We start from the raw sequence: 18,171 nt of genomic DNA on the forward strand, positions 1-18,171 counted from the left end.
CGGTTGATGGAGTAGTCTGGATAGATTGGAATCGTTGCGCACTGGGTCTGAATTTCTGGCAACTGTGCATACTGAAATTAAAATAATGTTGCCTACTGTCCTACATGGTTCTTCACTAAAACAGCTGTAATTCACTGATTTCTGGTAAGATCACGTTAGAAACACGGAAACCGATGACAAATAGGGTCACTTTCTGAATTACAATAAATACTCAATTGTCAGTCTGCAATGCAAAGGTGACAGCATTGAACCATGTTAAAACGGTATATGAAAGAATTCATGCAGCTAACTTTCACAGAATATCACAGTACAACTTTGGAAGTAAAGCACATTAAACCATTTCATCACAGGACAAAAAAGTAGTAGAAAATTTAATTAAGTTTTACAACATAATTATACAATTGAGTCAAGTTTTATTATCAGTCTTCACATAATTAATTAAACACACACACACACACACACACACACACACACACACACACACACACACACACACACACACACACCCTAGCTACAACCTCACATGATAGCAGGGACAAAACATCAACAATTATTTTTCAAACAATTATCTGTACATGGTTATTTTCACCATCAAAAATGTGTAATCCTGGAGAAAAGAAGCTCATCGAATGATTGACAGAGAAAAATAAATTTACAGTTCAGTTCACAGGGTTTCACTACTGTGGTCATTTAGACTTCCTTCTCTTAGCCTGGGTAGGGCTGGCACCCGTTTCTGAAAGGACACAGAGAGAGAGAGGGGGACATGTTTGATGAGACAAATACCTTTACAATAAAAAACAAACTATATGTAAGAGTAAGTTATGTATGAGAGAGTGTTTGTGCTCTAAATCAGTGGGAAGTGTGCGTACATGCGTGTGTACCTTTAGCAGCAGCACTGGCTCCAGGCCTGGCCGGTCTCTTCCTCTGCATGCTGTCTGCCACAGTCTCCTCCTCCACCTCCTTGTCGGCCCGCGAGCTCCGTCTGCTAGGACCCTTCGACTTCTCCACGGCAGCCCTGATAGATGCCCGACAGAAAACAGAGCCAGAAACACAACAGAGGAGATAGAAAAGAAAAGCAGGAGAGGTCAGTTACAAAGAAACTACAGTAGCTACTCAGTAAAAGCTGGAATATCGCTCCGGTATTCCTTCAATTTGGAAAAAAAAAAAATCGCTTCGGAGTGGGCTGCTTGTCCTCGTCAATTTTTTTAAATTTAACCTAGGCAAGTCAGTTAAGAACAAATTCTTATTTACAATGACGGCCTACCACGGCCAAACCCAGATGACGCTGGGCCAATTGTGTGCCGCCTTATGGGACTCCAAATCATGACCGGTTGTGATACAGCCTGGAATCGAACCAGGGTCTGTAGTGACGTCTCAAGCACTGAGATGCAGTGCCTAAGCCGCTGCACCACTCGGGAGCCTGTCTACCACAGATACTGTCCATCTTCACCGTAAATAGTATCCGATAGATAACAAAATGGTGGACACGACAGGGCTGCTGCGTGTGTCCTGGCAGTGCTCACGTGTAAATACATACCTTGAGACTAAGTTAACGGGTGTCTTTCTTTTCTTTGCCCATCTGTGATAGAAGTGGAAAAACAGCAGTCAACTAAACTGTGATGACGCTTAACAAACATGGTTTTAGTCCCCCAACATACTCTTAGCAACAATCCCCAGAAAAAATAAATAAAATCAGACATGGCCATATTCATACTCAATTAGTACAGTCAGTTCTTATGCAGTGGTAGTACTTGTCGTCTTTTGACGTTTGGATATAGTTTACATGCACTATATATTTTTAACATCATCCACATAAGAGTCACAGCTAAATATTTTGTATGATCTCTTATACACTAATTTAGGACCAGCTGTTGGAACTTTGGCTTCCTGGATATAGCCACTATATTGTGATCAATGCACCCAATGGGAACGGATACAGCTTTAGAACAAAGTTCTACAGTATTAGTAAAAATGTGATCGATACATGTGGATGATCTTGTTCCTGTAGTGTTTGTAAACACCCTGGTAGGTTGATTAATAAGATCTTCTTTAAGCATTACAGGGATATGGCTCTGAATATATACAGTAACACCTCCCCCATAAGCATTTCTGTCTCTTCTATAGATGTTATATCCTTGTATTGCTACTGCTGTATCATCAGATGAATTACAGTGAGGGAAAAAAGTATTTGATCCCCTGCTGATTTTGTACGTTTGCCCACTGACAAAGAAATGATCAGTCTATAATGTTAATGGTAGGTTTATTTGAACAGTGAGAGACAGAATAACAAAAAAATCCAGAAAAACGCATGTCAAAAATGTTAGAAATTGATTTGCATTTTAAATGAGGGAAATAAGTATTTGACCCCTCTGCAAAACATGACTTGGTGGCAAAACCCTTGTTGGCAATCACAGAGGTCAGATGTTTCTTGTAGTTGGCCACCAGGTTTGCACACATCTCAGGAGGGATTTTGTCCCACTCCTCTTTGCAGATCTTTTCCAAGTCATTAAGGTTTCAAGGCTGACGTTTGGCAACTCAAACCTTCAGCTCCCTCCACAGATTTTCTATGGGATTAAGGTCTGGAGACTGGCTAGGCCACTCCATGACCTTAATGTGCTTCTTCTTGAGCCACTCCTTTGTTGCCTTGGCCGTGTGTTTTGGGTCATTGGCATGCTGGAATACTCATCCACGACCCATTTTCAATGCCCTGGCTGAGGGAAGGAGGTTCTCACCCAAGATTTGACGGTACATGGCCACGTCCATCGTCCCTTTGATGAGGTGAAGTTGTCCTGTCCCCTTAGCAGAAAAGCACCCCCAAAGCATAATGTTTCCACCTCCATGTTTGATGGTGGGGATGGTGTTCTTGGGGTCATAGGCAGCATTCCTCCTCCTCCAAACACAGCGAGTTGAGTTGAAGCCAAAGAGCTCCATTTTGATCTCATCTGACCACAACACTTTCACCCAGTTGTCCTCTCAGTCATTCAGATGTTCATTGGCAAACTTCAGAAGGGCATGTATATGTGCTTTCTTGAGCAGGGGGACCTTGCGGGCGCTGCAGGATTTCAGTTCTTCACGGCGTAGTGTGTTACCAATTGTTTTCTTGGTGACTATGGTCCCAGCTGCCTTGAGATCATTGACAAGATCCTCCCATGTAGTTCTGGGTTTATTCCTCACCGTTCTCATGATCATTGCAACTCCACAAGGTGAGATCTTGCATGGAGCCCCAGGCCGAGGGAGATTGACAGTTCTATTGTGTTTCTTCCATTTGCGAATACTCGCACCAACTGTTGTCACCTTCTCACCAAGCTGCTTGGCGATGGTCTTGTAGACCATTCCAGCCTTGTATAGGTCTACAATCTTGTCCCTGACATCCTTGGAGAGCTCTTTGGTCTTGGCCATGGTGGAGAGTTTGGAATCTGATTGATTGCTTCTGTAGACAGGTGTCTTTTTATACAGGTAACAAACTGAGATTAGGAGCACTCCCTTTAAGAGTGTGCTCCTAATCTCAGCTCGTTACCTGTATAAAAGACACCTGGGAGACAGAAATCTTTCTGATTGAGAGGGTGTCAAATACTTATTTCCCTCATTAAAATGCAAATCAATTTCTAACATTTTTGACATGTTGTTATTCTGTCTCTCACTGTTCAAATAAACCTACCATTAAAATTGTAGACTGATCATTTCTTTGTCAGTGGGCAAACGTACAAAATCAGCAGGGGATCAAATACTTTTTTCCCTCACTGTATCTAAGTGAGTCAGAAATGGCAAATATATGAATTATCTGATGTTAGCAAGTTATTGATTTCATGAACCTTATTTCTAAGGCTACATATATTAAAATGGGCTAGTTTCAGCCCTTTCCTAGGTAACTTAACAGAGATAGACATAATTTTGAAAAGAGCAGACAAAGCAAGAGAAAAAAAAATATATACATTAATCAATTGGTGTGCTGCGGGGTTGAGGTTATGAACCCATAGGCTTGGCTCTCTCATCCCTTCCAGGCTTCTGGGAGGGAGGGTGGACAATAAGCCTGTCATAGCTGATGTACGCAATGTCCCCACGCGCTCTGGCAGCTTTCATGGCTGGGATCAGTTCTTTCCTATTCTGGTGCACAGCTTCAGGATAGTCCTCGTTGAGGAAGATATACATTCCTCTCAAGTTCTTGGCTCTTTCCAGAACAGCTACCTTGTTCTTGAACCTCAGGAACTTGACCACTATCAGCCTGGGCCAGTGGTGAGTTTTCCAGTCCTGTGGGCACGCTCCACCTCAATCTTCATGTGGTCCATCTTCAATTTCTCAGAGATCATTTCCCTCACTTTGTCCTCAGACTCCAATCAAGTCTCATGTGGAGATTCTGCAATTCCGTCCACAATCATGTTGTTTCGCCTTGATTGTCCCTCGAGATAGTCTGATTTATCTGTCATTGTTATCATGGATTCACACACAGAACTGATGTCCTCTCTCAATGACTTACAGATTGCTGTCATCTTGCCGTTCTCCTGTTTCAACTCGTCGAGCTGACCCTGGGAGAACTGCAAACTGTTCTTCAGGTCGTCCATTCTTTTATTAGTAGAATCCACGAGTATTTGGACAAAACACTTGAAGCTATTTTCTTGACGTAACAACTGCTTGTAGGTCTCTTTTTGTTCGTTTAAAAGATCCTTCACGTGTGAGAGAGACACCACTGTCCTCAACGGTACTCCTGCCGGCTTTGGTCTTTGTCATGATAGCTAGCAACGTAGGTTAGGCTGTTACTCCTCACAGTTCCAGACAGGGCAGGTCACAGGGAAAATTGAAAACAACAACAGCAGGGATCTAGACAGCCACAAACCCGGGACAATCCGCAGTCCCAGCCACAATGGCTAACCGGGTCGCAGGCTGCGTTCAAGAACACCTCGCTAGCTTGATGTCCAGCTAGCTAGCAGCGACGCCAAATAGCTCCTCAGACCTGTCCTTGGTCGGCAGGATCACTGGAAAGATACAAGCAGTCCCAGCAACTGATGCCAACTGCGTCGCGGGATCCAACATAAGAAGCTAGGTAGCTACCAAGAACTTTCCAATATACTTTTAAACGACAAACTTTCTAAACAAACAAAACCGAGCTGTTTCCCGTTCCACGTACAACAGGAAGTGACGTCTGTGGCTGCAGAAAATAGTAGAAGTGGCACTGTCATTGGATGCCACCTTTCCAACAAGTCAGTTCGTCACATTTCTGCCCTGCTAGAGCTGCCCCGGTCAACTGTAAGTGCTGTTATTGTGAAGTGGAAACATCTAGGAGCAACAACAGCTCAGCCGCAAAGAGGTAGGCCACACAAGCTCAGAGAACAAAATCGTCGAGGTGTCCACATACTTTTGGTCATGTAGTGTACCAAGTGGCTCATTGATTTTCCTCATGTACCCCCCCTGCCCTGGCCAACCAAATGAACTTCCTGAGTTTCAGTAGTTACAAATGTCGAAGCATTTCTGTTTACAAACATGGCACTTACTGTAGACTAGGCCAATTACTAACAAATACTTAAAGAATACTGATGGTAACCTTTTACAGGCAATGGAATAACCCAATTACCTCTGGCATGACAAGTATTTCTTTCATACTGACATTGTGTTAGTTTGAAATATGTCTTGAGAACCTCACCCTTGTTCAGTTACAGCGGAAACTTCTTCTGCTGCAGAAGGAAAACAAGACACACAAAAAAGTTACTAAAGCTGCATGTTATGTTCACGGCATACAGTGCATCATTTAAAAGCATGGTCCCAGAGCTGTACAAGTATCTTATAGCAAAAGCATTTTCAGATTTGGTCCCAGACTATAACATTATTTAATACACTATACTGTATATACAAAAGTATGTGGACACCCCTTCAAATTAGTGGATTCGGCTATTTAAGCTTCACACGTTGCTGACAGGTATATAAAATCAAGCACACAGCCATATAATCTCCATATACAAACATTGGTAGTAGAATTGCCTTACTGAAGAGCTCAATGACTTTCAATGTGGCTCTGTGATACCACCTTTCCAACAAGTCAGTTTGTCAAATTCCTGCCCTGCTAGTGCTGCCCTGGTCAACTGTAAGTGCTGTTATTGTGAAGTAGAAATGTCTAGGAGCAACAACGGCTCAGCCGTGAAGTGGTAGGCCACATAAGCTCACAGAATGGGACCGCCGAGTGCAGAAGTGCGTAAAAATCATCTGTCCTCGGTTGCAACACTCACTACCGAGTTCCAAACTTCCTCTGGAAGCAACGTCAGCAAAATAACTGTTAGTCTGGAGCTTCATGAAATGGGTTTCCATGGCCGAGCAGCTGCACAGAAGCCTAAGATCACCATGGTCAATGCAATGCGTCAACTGGAGTGGTGTAAAGCTTGCCGCCATTGGACTCTGGAGCAGTGGAAACGGGTTCTCTGGAGTGATGAATCACGTTTCACCATCTGGGAGTCCAAGAATCTGGGTTTGGCGGATGCCAAGAGAACGCTACCTGCATACAATGACATTCTAGACAATTCTGTGCTTCCAACTTTGTGGCAACAGTTTGGGGAAGGCCCTATCTCACTTCAGCATGCACAAAGCGAGGTCCATACTAAAATGGTTTGTTGAGATCAGTCTGGAAGAACATGACTGGCCTGCACAGAGCCCTGACCTCAACCCCATTGAACACCTTAGTGGAAAGCCTTCCCAGAAGAGTGGCGGCTGTTATAGTAGCAAAGGGGGGACCAACTCCATATTAATGCCCATGATTTTGGAATGAGATGTCCGACGAGCAGGTGTCTGCATACTTTTGTTCATGTAGTGTAACTTGTGCTTCTATGCTGTAGTTATGGTGCCCTCTAGATATACCACAATCTTTGCATATATTCCATTTGTACTCTGTTACCAAGTCATATTATGTCATTACCATGTCATTACATAAAGGGTCCGGAGCATCCACCATTTTGTTATAGATCAGTTAGTGTGACAGTACTTACCAGTCTTTTCGGTAGCAGAAGGCTCCTCTTGCTGTAGAGCTTCAGGTTGGATTGACACTGGGAGGAAGGAGATGGTGGAGGTTGTTATTATCACTGAAAGGTCGATATGTGGGGGATAAGTTACTCAATCATGGATTAATTGATATGTACCTGGGGTGATCTGGGTGTTCTCCGAAGGTGCTGTGGCCTCTGGTGGGGCTGGCTGGCTTGGAGGCTCCATGGCTGTGGGGACAGGCTGAGCCACAGTAGGGGTAAGGGCCGCTGGGGAGGATATGGCTGAGGAGTCCCTGGGGGGGTTGGAGGGTCCAGTGGTGGCAACAGGAGATGTAGATGGGGACAGATTTGGTATCGGGACTGGGGCTGAAGGAGGAGCCGGATCAGGGAGAAATGTAGCAGTGGTAGGAACAGGGGCAGTAGTAGTGATTGGGGTGGTGACAGGGACTGAGACTGGCGGAGGGGTGGTAGGTTTAGAGGCTGGGGCAGGGACAGGGGACTGGGCTGGTGTAGCAGGTTGAGCACGAACAGGAGTTGGAGCTGATACGGGAGGAGGAGGAGTGGTGACTTTCGGAGCAGCAGCAGAAGTAGTCTGAGTCTGTGCTCCAGACACTGTGGCCTCAGTCCGGGTGAGAGATGCAGGGGATGTATGACTGGGCACACCCCCAGCGTTCAGACCTGCCTGGTGCTGGTAAGCCCCCCCTAAAGTCTGGGCTGGCCATTCCTTAGAAACCTGCTGGGAATCTGGTGGACTGCTCACTGGTGCAGAGCCAGGAGCCTGGAAAGGCTTTCCCTGGGCAGCCAAGGAGGGGGAGCATGGAAAAGGGGACCCTAGGGGCTGCTGGAAGGGAGACGAGGCAAACGTAGAGGCTGTGGGATAGGGGCTTGGACGGCGGGAAGGCTGCCCAACTGGCGGGCTAGATTTCTGTCCGGTGAGCGCCTCACCAGAGGTCTCTGGCTTGGGAGTGGTAGGGCTTTGCTGCTGGGGAGGAGGCAAGTTACTAACAGGGACAGGGGAAGCCTGTCTGCTGGCCATCTGGACCTGCTCAACTAGCGTTCGGGCAGGCTGGGTGCCGGCAACACTGACCACAGAAGCCTGGGTCCAGGCAGAGCCTGTGACTGGGGCTTGGGCCTGGGTTGGAGCGGCGGTGAGCTGGATATTAGTGGTGGACACCTGTATGGGCCCTACCATGGTGATCGGCTGGGACACCATTGTGGTGTTGGGGGCCACAGATGCAGCGGGGACCTGGAAGATTGGGGTACCGGTATTAATAAACACAGGCGTGGTAATGAATTGGGGCCGGGGGGCAGTGGTCTGCTGGCTGAGCTGCTGTGGTCTGATGTTCTTATTGGGCATGGCCACCATAGTGGAGACGATGGCTGGGGGGGTCTGAGGGGTGGAGGTGGAACTGATAGGGTTGGAGGTGACAAACACGGTTATCTGGTTGGGGGAGATGGTGGCAGAGGATGCAGGGATCTGCAGGACTGTGGAGACACTTGCCAGGGGTTTAGGGCTGGGGATTAATTTGGGACTAACTGCAGGGTTTGAGTTAGGGTTTGGGCTGGGGGAAACGTTGAGGTTGGGACAACTGTAACTGACTGTGGCTGTGTTGGGGCTAGCGCCCACATTGATACGAAGACTAGGAGTAGGGTTTAGAGTAGGGTTGGGGCTAGCAGTCGAGTTTAGATTGGAGCTAGGGCTGTGATTAGCATTACGATTGGGGCTTCCTTTAGGCTGCAGATTAGGACAACTGGCTGGATTTGGGAGTTTGGGGCTGGGGGTTGAGCTGGGCTTGGGTTTAGCTTCTGGCTCGTTCACAGCAGCACCAGTAGTAGCAACAGCAGTAGCCCCCACATCCGAGCTCTGAAAAGCACTGGATGGGTTCTCTTGATCTATGGAGGCTTTAGTGCTCTCCTTGCAGACAGTATCCCCAGCTGGAGCACTCTGTGTGGGCCTGGCAGGCACGCTGGGGGTGGCTGCGTTATCCAGCAGCTGGTTAAGGGAGGTAGGTGCATCCCTGAGAGCAGGAGAGGCCTCATATAAAGATACAAACTCCTGCTGAGGAGCCATCTGTACAGGCTGCCTCTCCCCTGCTACCATTGTGCACTCAAGCCCAGCTTTAGCCTCCTGAGGAGTTGGGACACGAAGGCTAGCCATCCGGGGGGCGGAGAGCTCCCTCAAAGGCTGGGGCATCTGCCGCTGCTCTACACCTGCCATTCCCTGCCCTTCCCTGGGCATCTCAGCTGTGTTATCCTGGAACCCCTGGAAGGGGCTCTGGATCTGATGGGCGTCCAGGCCCACCCCAACCGCTAGTGGGAGAGAGACTGGGCTAGGAGGCACTGGGGTAGGGCTCAACATCATAGTCTGCCCTGTCTGGGGGTTGACCATGTGTTGCTGGTGAGGGGAGTTTAGGGCAATCTTAGCCCCCTTCTGCCTCCCCGGGCTGGGGGTAGTGGCTTTGCGGCTGGAGGCAGGGCTGGATCTGCGGCTGTTACTGGGACTGGCCCTTTTAGCCTGCCCTCCTCCAGACTGCTTGTCCTGTTTCCCTTGGCCCAAATTGGCTGCTCCACTACCTGTAGGGAAAGACTGCTGACCATTGTTAGAGTTACCTCCACCACTTCCATTGTTGCTGGACATAGTTAGGCTGGGAGGGGCCTGACCTATGGCTTTGAGAGTGGTGGGGTTGAGCCCACCCTGCTGTTCAAAGCCCCGGCTGAGGTTGGGCTGCCTGGGGGGCAGAGGGATGTTGATCTTGGGGGGAAACAGGCCTGCGATGGAGGCGTTCAGCCTCTCAGGGGAGAGGTTGATCTCAGAGGGCTCAGTGCTGGGAGGACGGTTGGTTGGTGTGAGAGGGTGGTGGTAGGGCCTGGGACTGGCCCGGTTGGGTGTTTTGGGCCTGGAGCTCTGGGAGGTGGTGGCGACGTTAGGGAAGTGGAGGCCAGGCATGGGGCCACCCTGCAGGGGCTGAGGGGGCATCTGTTGTTGGGGACTGGCTCCAGGGTGCTGGGGCATGGGCGAGGGGCTGGGGCCCTGCTTCACCATGTGGGCGTTTGTGCCCTGGTTCACCACCATCTGTTGGGCTCCATTCCCAGACTGCATCCCCATCTCCTGGCCTCCAGGTCTGTCCTGCAGGGAGTGGGGCACTCCAGGGGCCTCCTCAGCCCCCGTTCCTTGGGAACCAGGCGCTGCCTCAGGATGAGACATCCGCCGGGCTGCCCCAGCCATCTACATAGGTAGGGACAAATGATATACACACCCCAGGGAATTAACAGCCATAGAATATTAACAAGACAATAAATATGATATAATTCAAACATCCATCAGATCGTGTCCAACCTGTGGGTTGACCATGAGGGGCATCCCTCTGGATTTGTCTGGGGAGGGGGGCACTCCTCCATGCCCCTGGAGGTTGATCATGACGGGCATGTTGCCCTGCTGGGTGCCAGGCATCCTCTGGGCCTCCCCGGGGTTCATCATGCCCCTGGGGGGGTTCTGCCCGCCTGGATGATGGGGCATCCGGTTTTTAGCCTGCTCCTGCTGCATCTTCATGACCATCTGCTGCTATAACACAACCGGAACAAATTAGCTATATAATCCATAGTTAACATGGAAAATGTGTCTTGACAACACACACACGCAGTCGATGGTACCTGTTGTTGCTGCTGCTGCTGCTGTTGATGGTGTGGTTGTTGCTGCTTTTGTTGTTGTTGTAGCTGATGAGGGTGCATCTGTGGCTGGCCTTGAGTCTGACCCAGAGCTCCAGCCACCCCCTGCTGCTGTCCTGGAGGAACCTGCATTCCCTGCATCTGCTGCTGCATCTGTTGCTGCTGTTGTTGCATTTGCTGCTGTTGCATTTGCTGCTGTTGCTGAATTTGTTGTTGTTGCTGCAGCTGCTGTTGTTGTTGTTGCAGCTGCTGCTGCTGCTGATGCTGCATTTGCTGTTGCTGGTGCTGCTGCTGCATGAACTGCATAGGCACCTGCTGTAGGACTCTCTGGTCTCCAGGCTGACCTGGGAAAGCTGACATGAGAGAAAAGGAGTGATAAGAAGCCACTCAACTAAAAGATACAAGTGTGAGTGAGCAAACCAAGAAACATTAACATTGCATACCTGCAGGCCTGTTGGTGAAGTCTGAAAGTTTGGGTCCAGAATGGTCCATGCCCACCCCCTGTTCCCCACTGATTGCTGGCAGCTCTGGGTCCTCCAGGCCAACACCCACATCCAGACCCCTGGGTAGAAGAAAATAATACCTCAATGACTAACCATGTCCAATACCGAATACTTTGTGTGGATATAGCTTAAGATTTCAATAAAATTCAGCTCCTTACCCTAGCCCCTCCATTGGCTGCTGTCCCTCTCCTACTTTGGGCTTCTTCTTGCGTGGTGGTTTCTTCTTCTTGGGTTTGGCCTGGCCAGGTCCTCCAGCCCCCTGCTTCCCCCCAGGTCCAAACTGACTAGCTGAGATGTCACTCTGGAGCAGGTTGACCAGGAGAGGACTGGTCAGCGTCACGTCCTTGTTCACTGGGAAACCCCCTGCCTGAGCGCACAACCCACTCATAGGCATTTGACCCCCGAACTGGGGATTGAAGTTCATCCCGTGACCCGGGAAGTGGCCGTTGCCCACCTGCATGTGCTGGGGGGCTCCAATTCCTGTCATGCCTTGCTGCTGTTGCTGACCCTGCATGTCCTGGAGCATCTGTTGGACACTGCCCATGTCGCCTGTACAGCCACTGGGGTCTCCGAGAGCGTGTGGGTGTTGCTGCGTCGCCTGTTGTTGCTGCTGTTGTAGAATGGCTTGTTGTTGTTTCTGTTGTTGGAGCTGCTGCTGCTGCTGCTGTAGCTGCTGCTGGACCAGAGGATGACCACTGGGGAGTCTCATCTGACTGTGCATACCCATGGCCTGGTTGGGGTTGCCACCCATGGGGACCTGAACAAATTTAGGCATGAGCAAGTGAAATAATATTTCCCTACGCAGAGGGAAATTGGGTTTTCCACCTATTGCCACAATGCAAATAAAAAATGTTTTAAAGTAATGAAATACCTGTTGGGGCTGCTGCTGGGTCATCTGTTGATGTTGTAGCTGATGTTGCTGCTGCTGTTGTTGGAGCTGAGCCATTTGCTGCTGCTGCTGCTGCTGCTGCTGCTGTTGTTGGCCCACCTGAGCTTGCTGGAACTGAGACATGTTACCGGGCACGTTAGGAGACGGACCCCGCATCATCTGACCTGGCATGACCCCGGCTTGAACTTTCACCCCAAACGCCTGTTTGTTTCCTTGCATCTGTTGCATCTGTTCCATCATGGAGTTTTGTTGTTGTTGCTGCTGCTGTTGTAGGAGCATTGCCTGGTGCCCCTGCCCTCCACCCACCTGGCTGTGCATCACCCCCTGGCCCTGCTGGGGCATCAGCTGCTTGGGTGGGGTCATGCCTCCTCTCTGCCCTGGGTTGAGGGGTCTGGAGAGGACCGTTTGCCCCGGACCCCCACCCTGGACCATCTGGCTGGGGGACGAGGACACAGGCTGGCTCTGGAGGCCCATCATCTGGGTCTGGAGGCCAGGGTGGCCCATACTGGGGCCTGAGGTGGTGCCTGGGGGCTGGCCGGCCATGCCACTGTGGAGGCCCATGACATTGGGCTGGGAGTGGGACGGACCTTGCATGCTGTTGGGGGTGGAGGCTGACGACTGGGCTCCTGAAATCAGATCATAAGAGAATGACACTGAAGTTGGCTTGATACAGATGAAATCATATCACTGTATTGTCTGCTGGGCAAGTCCATTTGATTTTAAATCACTTTTTGACCACACCCCTTTTGATTTTAACTAAACTTTCCATACATACTCGCCCAGCGGTCAGAAAGTAACTTTTTGGACCTGAATGCCAAAACATTCAAGAGATAGAGGTGCCCAAAGTTGACCCTTTTTGCATACCCCACCATACCATGAGACATCCATGTCTTCAGCACTCAACGATTGAGTTTGATATAATTTAAAAAGCTTACAAAGAGGGTTGTCAAACTATTGGATAATTTCTTGAAGAAAAATAAAAAATAATATATATATATATATACACAGCTGAAGTCGGAAGTTTACATAAACAAGTTTTAATGACTCCAACCTAAGTGTTTCAACCACTCCACAAATTTCTTGTTAAAACCTCTTAGGGATAGGGGGCAGTATTTTCACGGCCGGATGAAAAACGTACCCAAATTAAACTGCCTGCTACTCGGGCCCAGGAGGTAGGATATGCATATTATTAGTAGATTTGGATAGAAAACACTCTGAAGTTTCTAAAACTGTTTGAATGATGTCTGTGAGTATAACAGAACTGATACGGCAGGCAAAAACCTGAGAAAAATCCAACCAGGAAATCTGAGGTTGTAGTTTTTTCAAGTGATTGCCTTTACAGTATACAGTGACTTAGGGTTCATTTTGCACTTCCTAAAGCTTCCACTAGATGTCAACAGTCTTTAGAACCTTGTTTGAGGATTCTATGGTGAATTTGAAGGGAATAACAGCCCAAGGAAGTAGGTGTCCCATTATAAGGCATGGGTTCAGTCACGCGCAGAGACTTGGGAGCGAGCTGAGTTCATATTCATTCCTAAAGAGAACGGATAGGTCCGGTTGGAATTTTATTGAAGATATATGTTAAAAACAACCTAAAGATTGATTCTATACATTGTTTGACATGTTTCTACAAACTGTAGTATAACTTTTTTGACTTTTCGTCTGGACTAAGTAAGCACGCGCGTAGTGGATTTGGATAGTGAACCTAATGCGCGAAAAAATTTGATGTATTTGGACATAAAGATAAACTTTATCGAACATTTATTATGGAGCTGGGATTCTTGGGAGTGCATTCTAATGAAGATAATCAAAGGTAAGTGAATATTTATCATGTAATTTCTTAGTTTCATTGACTCCAATATGGCGGGTTTCTGTTTGCTTGTTGTTGGTGTCTTCTGGGCTGTACTCAGATTATTGCAAATTGTGCTTTCGCCATGAACCTTTTTTGAAATCTGACAAAGCGGTTGCATTTAGGAGAAGTGTATCTATAATTCTGTGCATAACACTTGTATATTGATCAAAGTTTATGATGAGTATTTCTGTAATATGTGTGCTCATTGTGCTCATTCACCGGTGGGTTTGGAGGGAAAACATTTCTGAACATTACGCGCCAATGTAAAATGTTTTTTTTAGATATAAATATGAACTTTATCGAGCAAAACATACATGTATTGTGTAACATGAAGTCCTATGCGTGCCATCTGATGAAGATCATCAAAGGTTAGTGCTTAATTTTAGCTGTATTTCTGGTTTTTGTGACGCCTCTCCTTGCTAGGAAAATGGATGTATGGCTTTTCTTGTTTAGGTGGTGTCCTAACATAATCTAATGTTTTGCTTTCGCCGTAAAGCCATTTTGAAATCGGACAATGTGGTTAGATTAAGGAGAATCTTATCTTTAAAATGGTGTATAATACTTGTATGTGAGAAATTTTTATTATGAGATTTTTGCTGTTTTGAATTTGGCGCCATGCTATTTCACTGGCTGTTGTCAAATCATTCCCGCTAACGGTATCCGCCTGTTAAGGGGTCACTAAAAGGTTAACTAATTAACAAACTATAGTTTTGGCAAGTCGGTTAGGACATCTACTTTGTGGATGACAAGTAACTTTTCAAACAATTGTTTACAGACAGATTATTTCACTTATAATTCACTGTATCACAATTCCAGTGGATCAGAAGTTGACTGTGCCTTTAAACAGCTTGGAATATTCCAGAAAATGATGTCATGGCTTAAGAAGCTTCTGATAGGCTAATTGAAATAATTGGAGTCAATTGGAGGTGTACCTGTGGATGTATTTCAAGGCCTACCTTCAAACTCAGTGCCTCTTTGCTTGACATCATTGGAAAATCAAAAGAAATCAGCTAAGACCTCAGAAAAAAAAATTGTAGACCTCCAAGGGTCTGGTTCATCCTTGGGAGCAATTTCCAAACGCCTGAAGGTATCACGTTCATCTGTACAAACACTAGTACGCAAGTATAAACACCATGGGACCACGCAGCCGTCATACCACTCAGGAAGGAGACGCGTTCTGTCTCCTAGAGATTAACGTACTATGGTGCGAAAAGTGCAAATCAATCCCAGAACAACAGCAAAGGACCTTGTGAAGACGCTGGAGGAAACAGGTACAAAAGTATCTATATCCACAGTAAAATGAGTCCTATATCGACATAACCTGAAAGGCCGCTCAGCATGGAAGAAGACACGACTCCAAAACCGCCATAAAAAAGCCAGACTACAGTTTGCAACAGCACATGGGGACAAAGATCGTACTTTTTGGAGAAATGTCCTCTGGTCTGATGAAACAAAAATAGAACGGTTTGGACCTAATGACCATCGTTATGTTTGGAGGAAAAAGGGGGAGTCTTGCAAGCCGAAGAACACCATCCCAACCGTGAAGCACAGGGGTGGCAGCATCATGTTGTGGGGGTGCTTTGCTGCAGGAGGGACTGGTGCACTTCACAAAATAGATGGCATCACGAGGAAGACTCAAGACATCAGTCAGGAAGTTAAAGATTGGTCGCAAATGGGTCTTCCATATGGACAATGACCCCAAGCATACTTCCAAAGTTGTGGCAAAATGGCTTAAGTACAACAAAGTCATGGTATTGGAGTGGCCATCACAAAGCCCTGACCTCAATCCTATAGAAAATTTGTGGACAGAACTGAAAAAGTGTGTGCAAGCAAGGAGGCCTACACACCTGACTCAGTTACACCAGCTCTGTCAGGAGGAATGGGCCAGAATTCCCCCAACTTATTGTGGGAAGCTTGTAGAAGGCTACCTGAAAAGTTTGACCCAAGTTAAACAATTTAAGGGCAATTCTACCAAATACTAATTGAGTGTACGTAAACTTCTGAACCACTGGGAATGTGATGAAAGAAATAAAAGCTGAAATAAATCAATCATTCTCTACTATTTTGCTGACATTTCACATTCTTAAAATAAAGTGGTGATCCTAACTGACCTAAGACAGGGAATTTTTACAAGGATTAAATGTCAGGAATTGTGAAAAACTGAGTTAAAATGTATATGGCAAAGGCATGTAAACTTCCAAATTCAAGTGTGCGTGCGTGCGTGCGTGCGTGCGTGTGTGTATACACAGTTGAAGTCGGAAGTTTACATGGAAAATCAAAAGAAAAATCAGCCAAGACCTCAGAAAAAATACATTTAAACTCAGTTTTTCACAATTCCTGACATTTAATCCTTGTAAAAATTCCCTGCACCATAGCATTTCAAATTTCTGACACACTGGAATTGAGATACAGTGAAATAATCTGTCTAAACAATTGTTGGAAAAATTACTTGTCATGCACAAAGTAGATGTCCTAACTGACTTGCCAAAACTATAGTTTGTTAACAAGAAATTTGTGGAGTGGTTGAAAAACTAGTTAATGACTCCAACCTAAGTGTATGTAAACTTCCGACTTCAACTGTATATATAACAACTTTCAACATCAATTATATAAAAACGAAAAAAAACTGTCATTATTGATTTCCTTTTCTTGTATACGTTGTAGCTTAGACTCCATTTTACATAATCTGAGGTGTTTGTGTTGTGCCCGCCCTCGGTTGAGACAAAGCATGCTCTTGAATACAGGGTGGGTGTCAAGTTTTGGCTGATAAATGCACTAAAATGGGAATAGCATTGACATTTCAACTTTCAAACGGTACCACAAAGATGGTTGGAGAATGTTGACTTGTTTGAAATATCAGTTGTTTTAAATTACACTGTCAATCTTCCAAGTTAAATCATAGAAATATAGACAATAGAATAGACATTACCATTTAAGTTGACATTCGACAGTGTGCGGACCGGAGGCCATCTTTGTGGTAGTAATTGGAAGTTAAAAATGTAATGGTGTGCAGTCAAAAAGTGATTGAAATCAAATTGAACGACCCTGCTAGGGCTTTTTCTCTCGTATATACGCTACCATTCAAAAGTTTGTGGTCACTTCCATGAAAACATACATGAAATGAGTTGCAAAATGAATAGGAAATATAGTCAAGACGTTGACAAGGTTAGAAATAATAAATTGTCCTTCAAAGTGCTTTTGTCAAAGAATCCTCCATTTGCAGCAATTACAGCCTTCCACACCTTTGGCATTCTAATTGTCATTTTCTTGGGAAGATAATTTTGAAGAGCTTTCACCCCATGCTTCCTGAAGTACCTCCCACAAGGTGGACTGATGGGCACTTCTTACGTACCATACGATCAAGCTGCTCCCACAACAGCTCAATAGGGTTGAGATCCGGTGACTGTGCTGGCCACTCCATTATAGACAGAATACCAGCTGACTGCTTCTTCCCTAAATAGTTATTGCATAGTTTGGAGCTGTGCTTTGGGTCACTGTCCTGTTGTAGGAGGAAATTGGCTCCAATTAAGCGCCGTCCACAGGGTATGGCATGGCATGGCATTGCAAAATGGAGTGATAGCCTTCCTTCTTCAAGATCCCTTTTACCCTGTACAAATCTCCCACTTTACCACTACCAAAGCTCCCCCAGACCATCACATTGTCTCTACCATGCTTGGTGGCGTCAAGCACAACTCCAGCATCTTTACATTTTTCTGTGTCTCACGAATGTTCTTCTTTGTGATCCTCAAACTTAGATTTGTCTGTCCATAACACTTTTTTCCAATCTTCCTCTGTCCAGTGTCTGTGTTCTTTTTATTGGCCAGTCTGAGATATGGCTTTTTCTTTGCAACTATGCCTAGAAGGTCAGCATCCCGGAGTCGCCTCTTCACTGTTGACGTTGAGACTGGTGTTTTGCGGGTACATTTAATGAAACTGTCAGTTGAGGACTTGTGAGGCGTCTTGTTTCTCAAACTAGACACTAATGTACTTGTCCTCTTGCTCAGTTGTGCACCAGGGCCTCCCACTCTTTCTATTCTGGTTAAAGCCAGTCTGCGCTGTTCTGTGAAGGGAGTAGTACACAGCCTTGTACAAGATCTTCAGTTTCTTGGCAATTTCTCGTGTGGAATAGCCTTCATTTCTCAGAACAAGAATAGACAGATTAGTTGCATGAGAAAGGTCTTTGTTTCTGGCCTTTTTTAGCCTGTAATCGAACCCACAAATGCTGACGGTCCAGATACTCAACTAGTCTAAAGGCCAGTTTTATTGCTTATTTAATCAGGACAACAGTTTTCAGCTGTGCTA

The 18,171-nt window shown here is 46.4% G+C and overlaps 1 protein-coding gene across 4 annotated transcripts in view; it reads right to left on the reverse strand.

Annotated features, from left to right (window-relative positions):
- LOC106600629 (nuclear receptor coactivator 6) overlaps positions 1–18,171 on the reverse strand; it is a 31,312-nt gene that overhangs the window by 229 nt on the left and 12,912 nt on the right. For 3 of the 4 annotated variants that reach the window (XM_014192130.3, XM_014192127.3, XM_014192128.3), the window contains 11 exons: positions 12,000–12,643; positions 11,287–11,885; positions 11,069–11,187; positions 10,611–10,978; positions 10,297–10,521; positions 7,116–10,185; positions 6,966–7,022; positions 5,636–5,666; positions 1,538–1,579; positions 882–1,015; positions 1–733 (listed from right to left, as the gene is read on the reverse strand). The exon at positions 1–733 is cut by the window's left edge and continues 229 nt beyond it. In XM_014192130.3, the coding sequence (XP_014047605.3) occupies positions 687–733; positions 882–1,015; positions 1,538–1,579; positions 5,636–5,666; positions 6,966–7,022; positions 7,116–10,185; positions 10,297–10,521; positions 10,611–10,978; positions 11,069–11,187; positions 11,287–11,885; positions 12,000–12,643 (5,336 nt within the window). In that variant the 3' untranslated portion in view covers positions 1–686. The remainder of the gene's footprint in view (positions 734–881; positions 1,016–1,537; positions 1,580–5,635; positions 5,667–6,965; positions 7,023–7,115; positions 10,186–10,296; positions 10,522–10,610; positions 10,979–11,068; positions 11,188–11,286; positions 11,886–11,999; positions 12,644–18,171) is intronic. The other variant, XM_014192129.3, reaches the window with a different exon arrangement.

Source organism: Salmo salar, chromosome 03 (assembly GCF_965601325.2).
Source record: "Salmo salar chromosome 03, fSalSal1, whole genome shotgun sequence".
Classification (NCBI taxonomy): domain Eukaryota; kingdom Metazoa; phylum Chordata; class Actinopteri; order Salmoniformes; family Salmonidae; genus Salmo; species Salmo salar.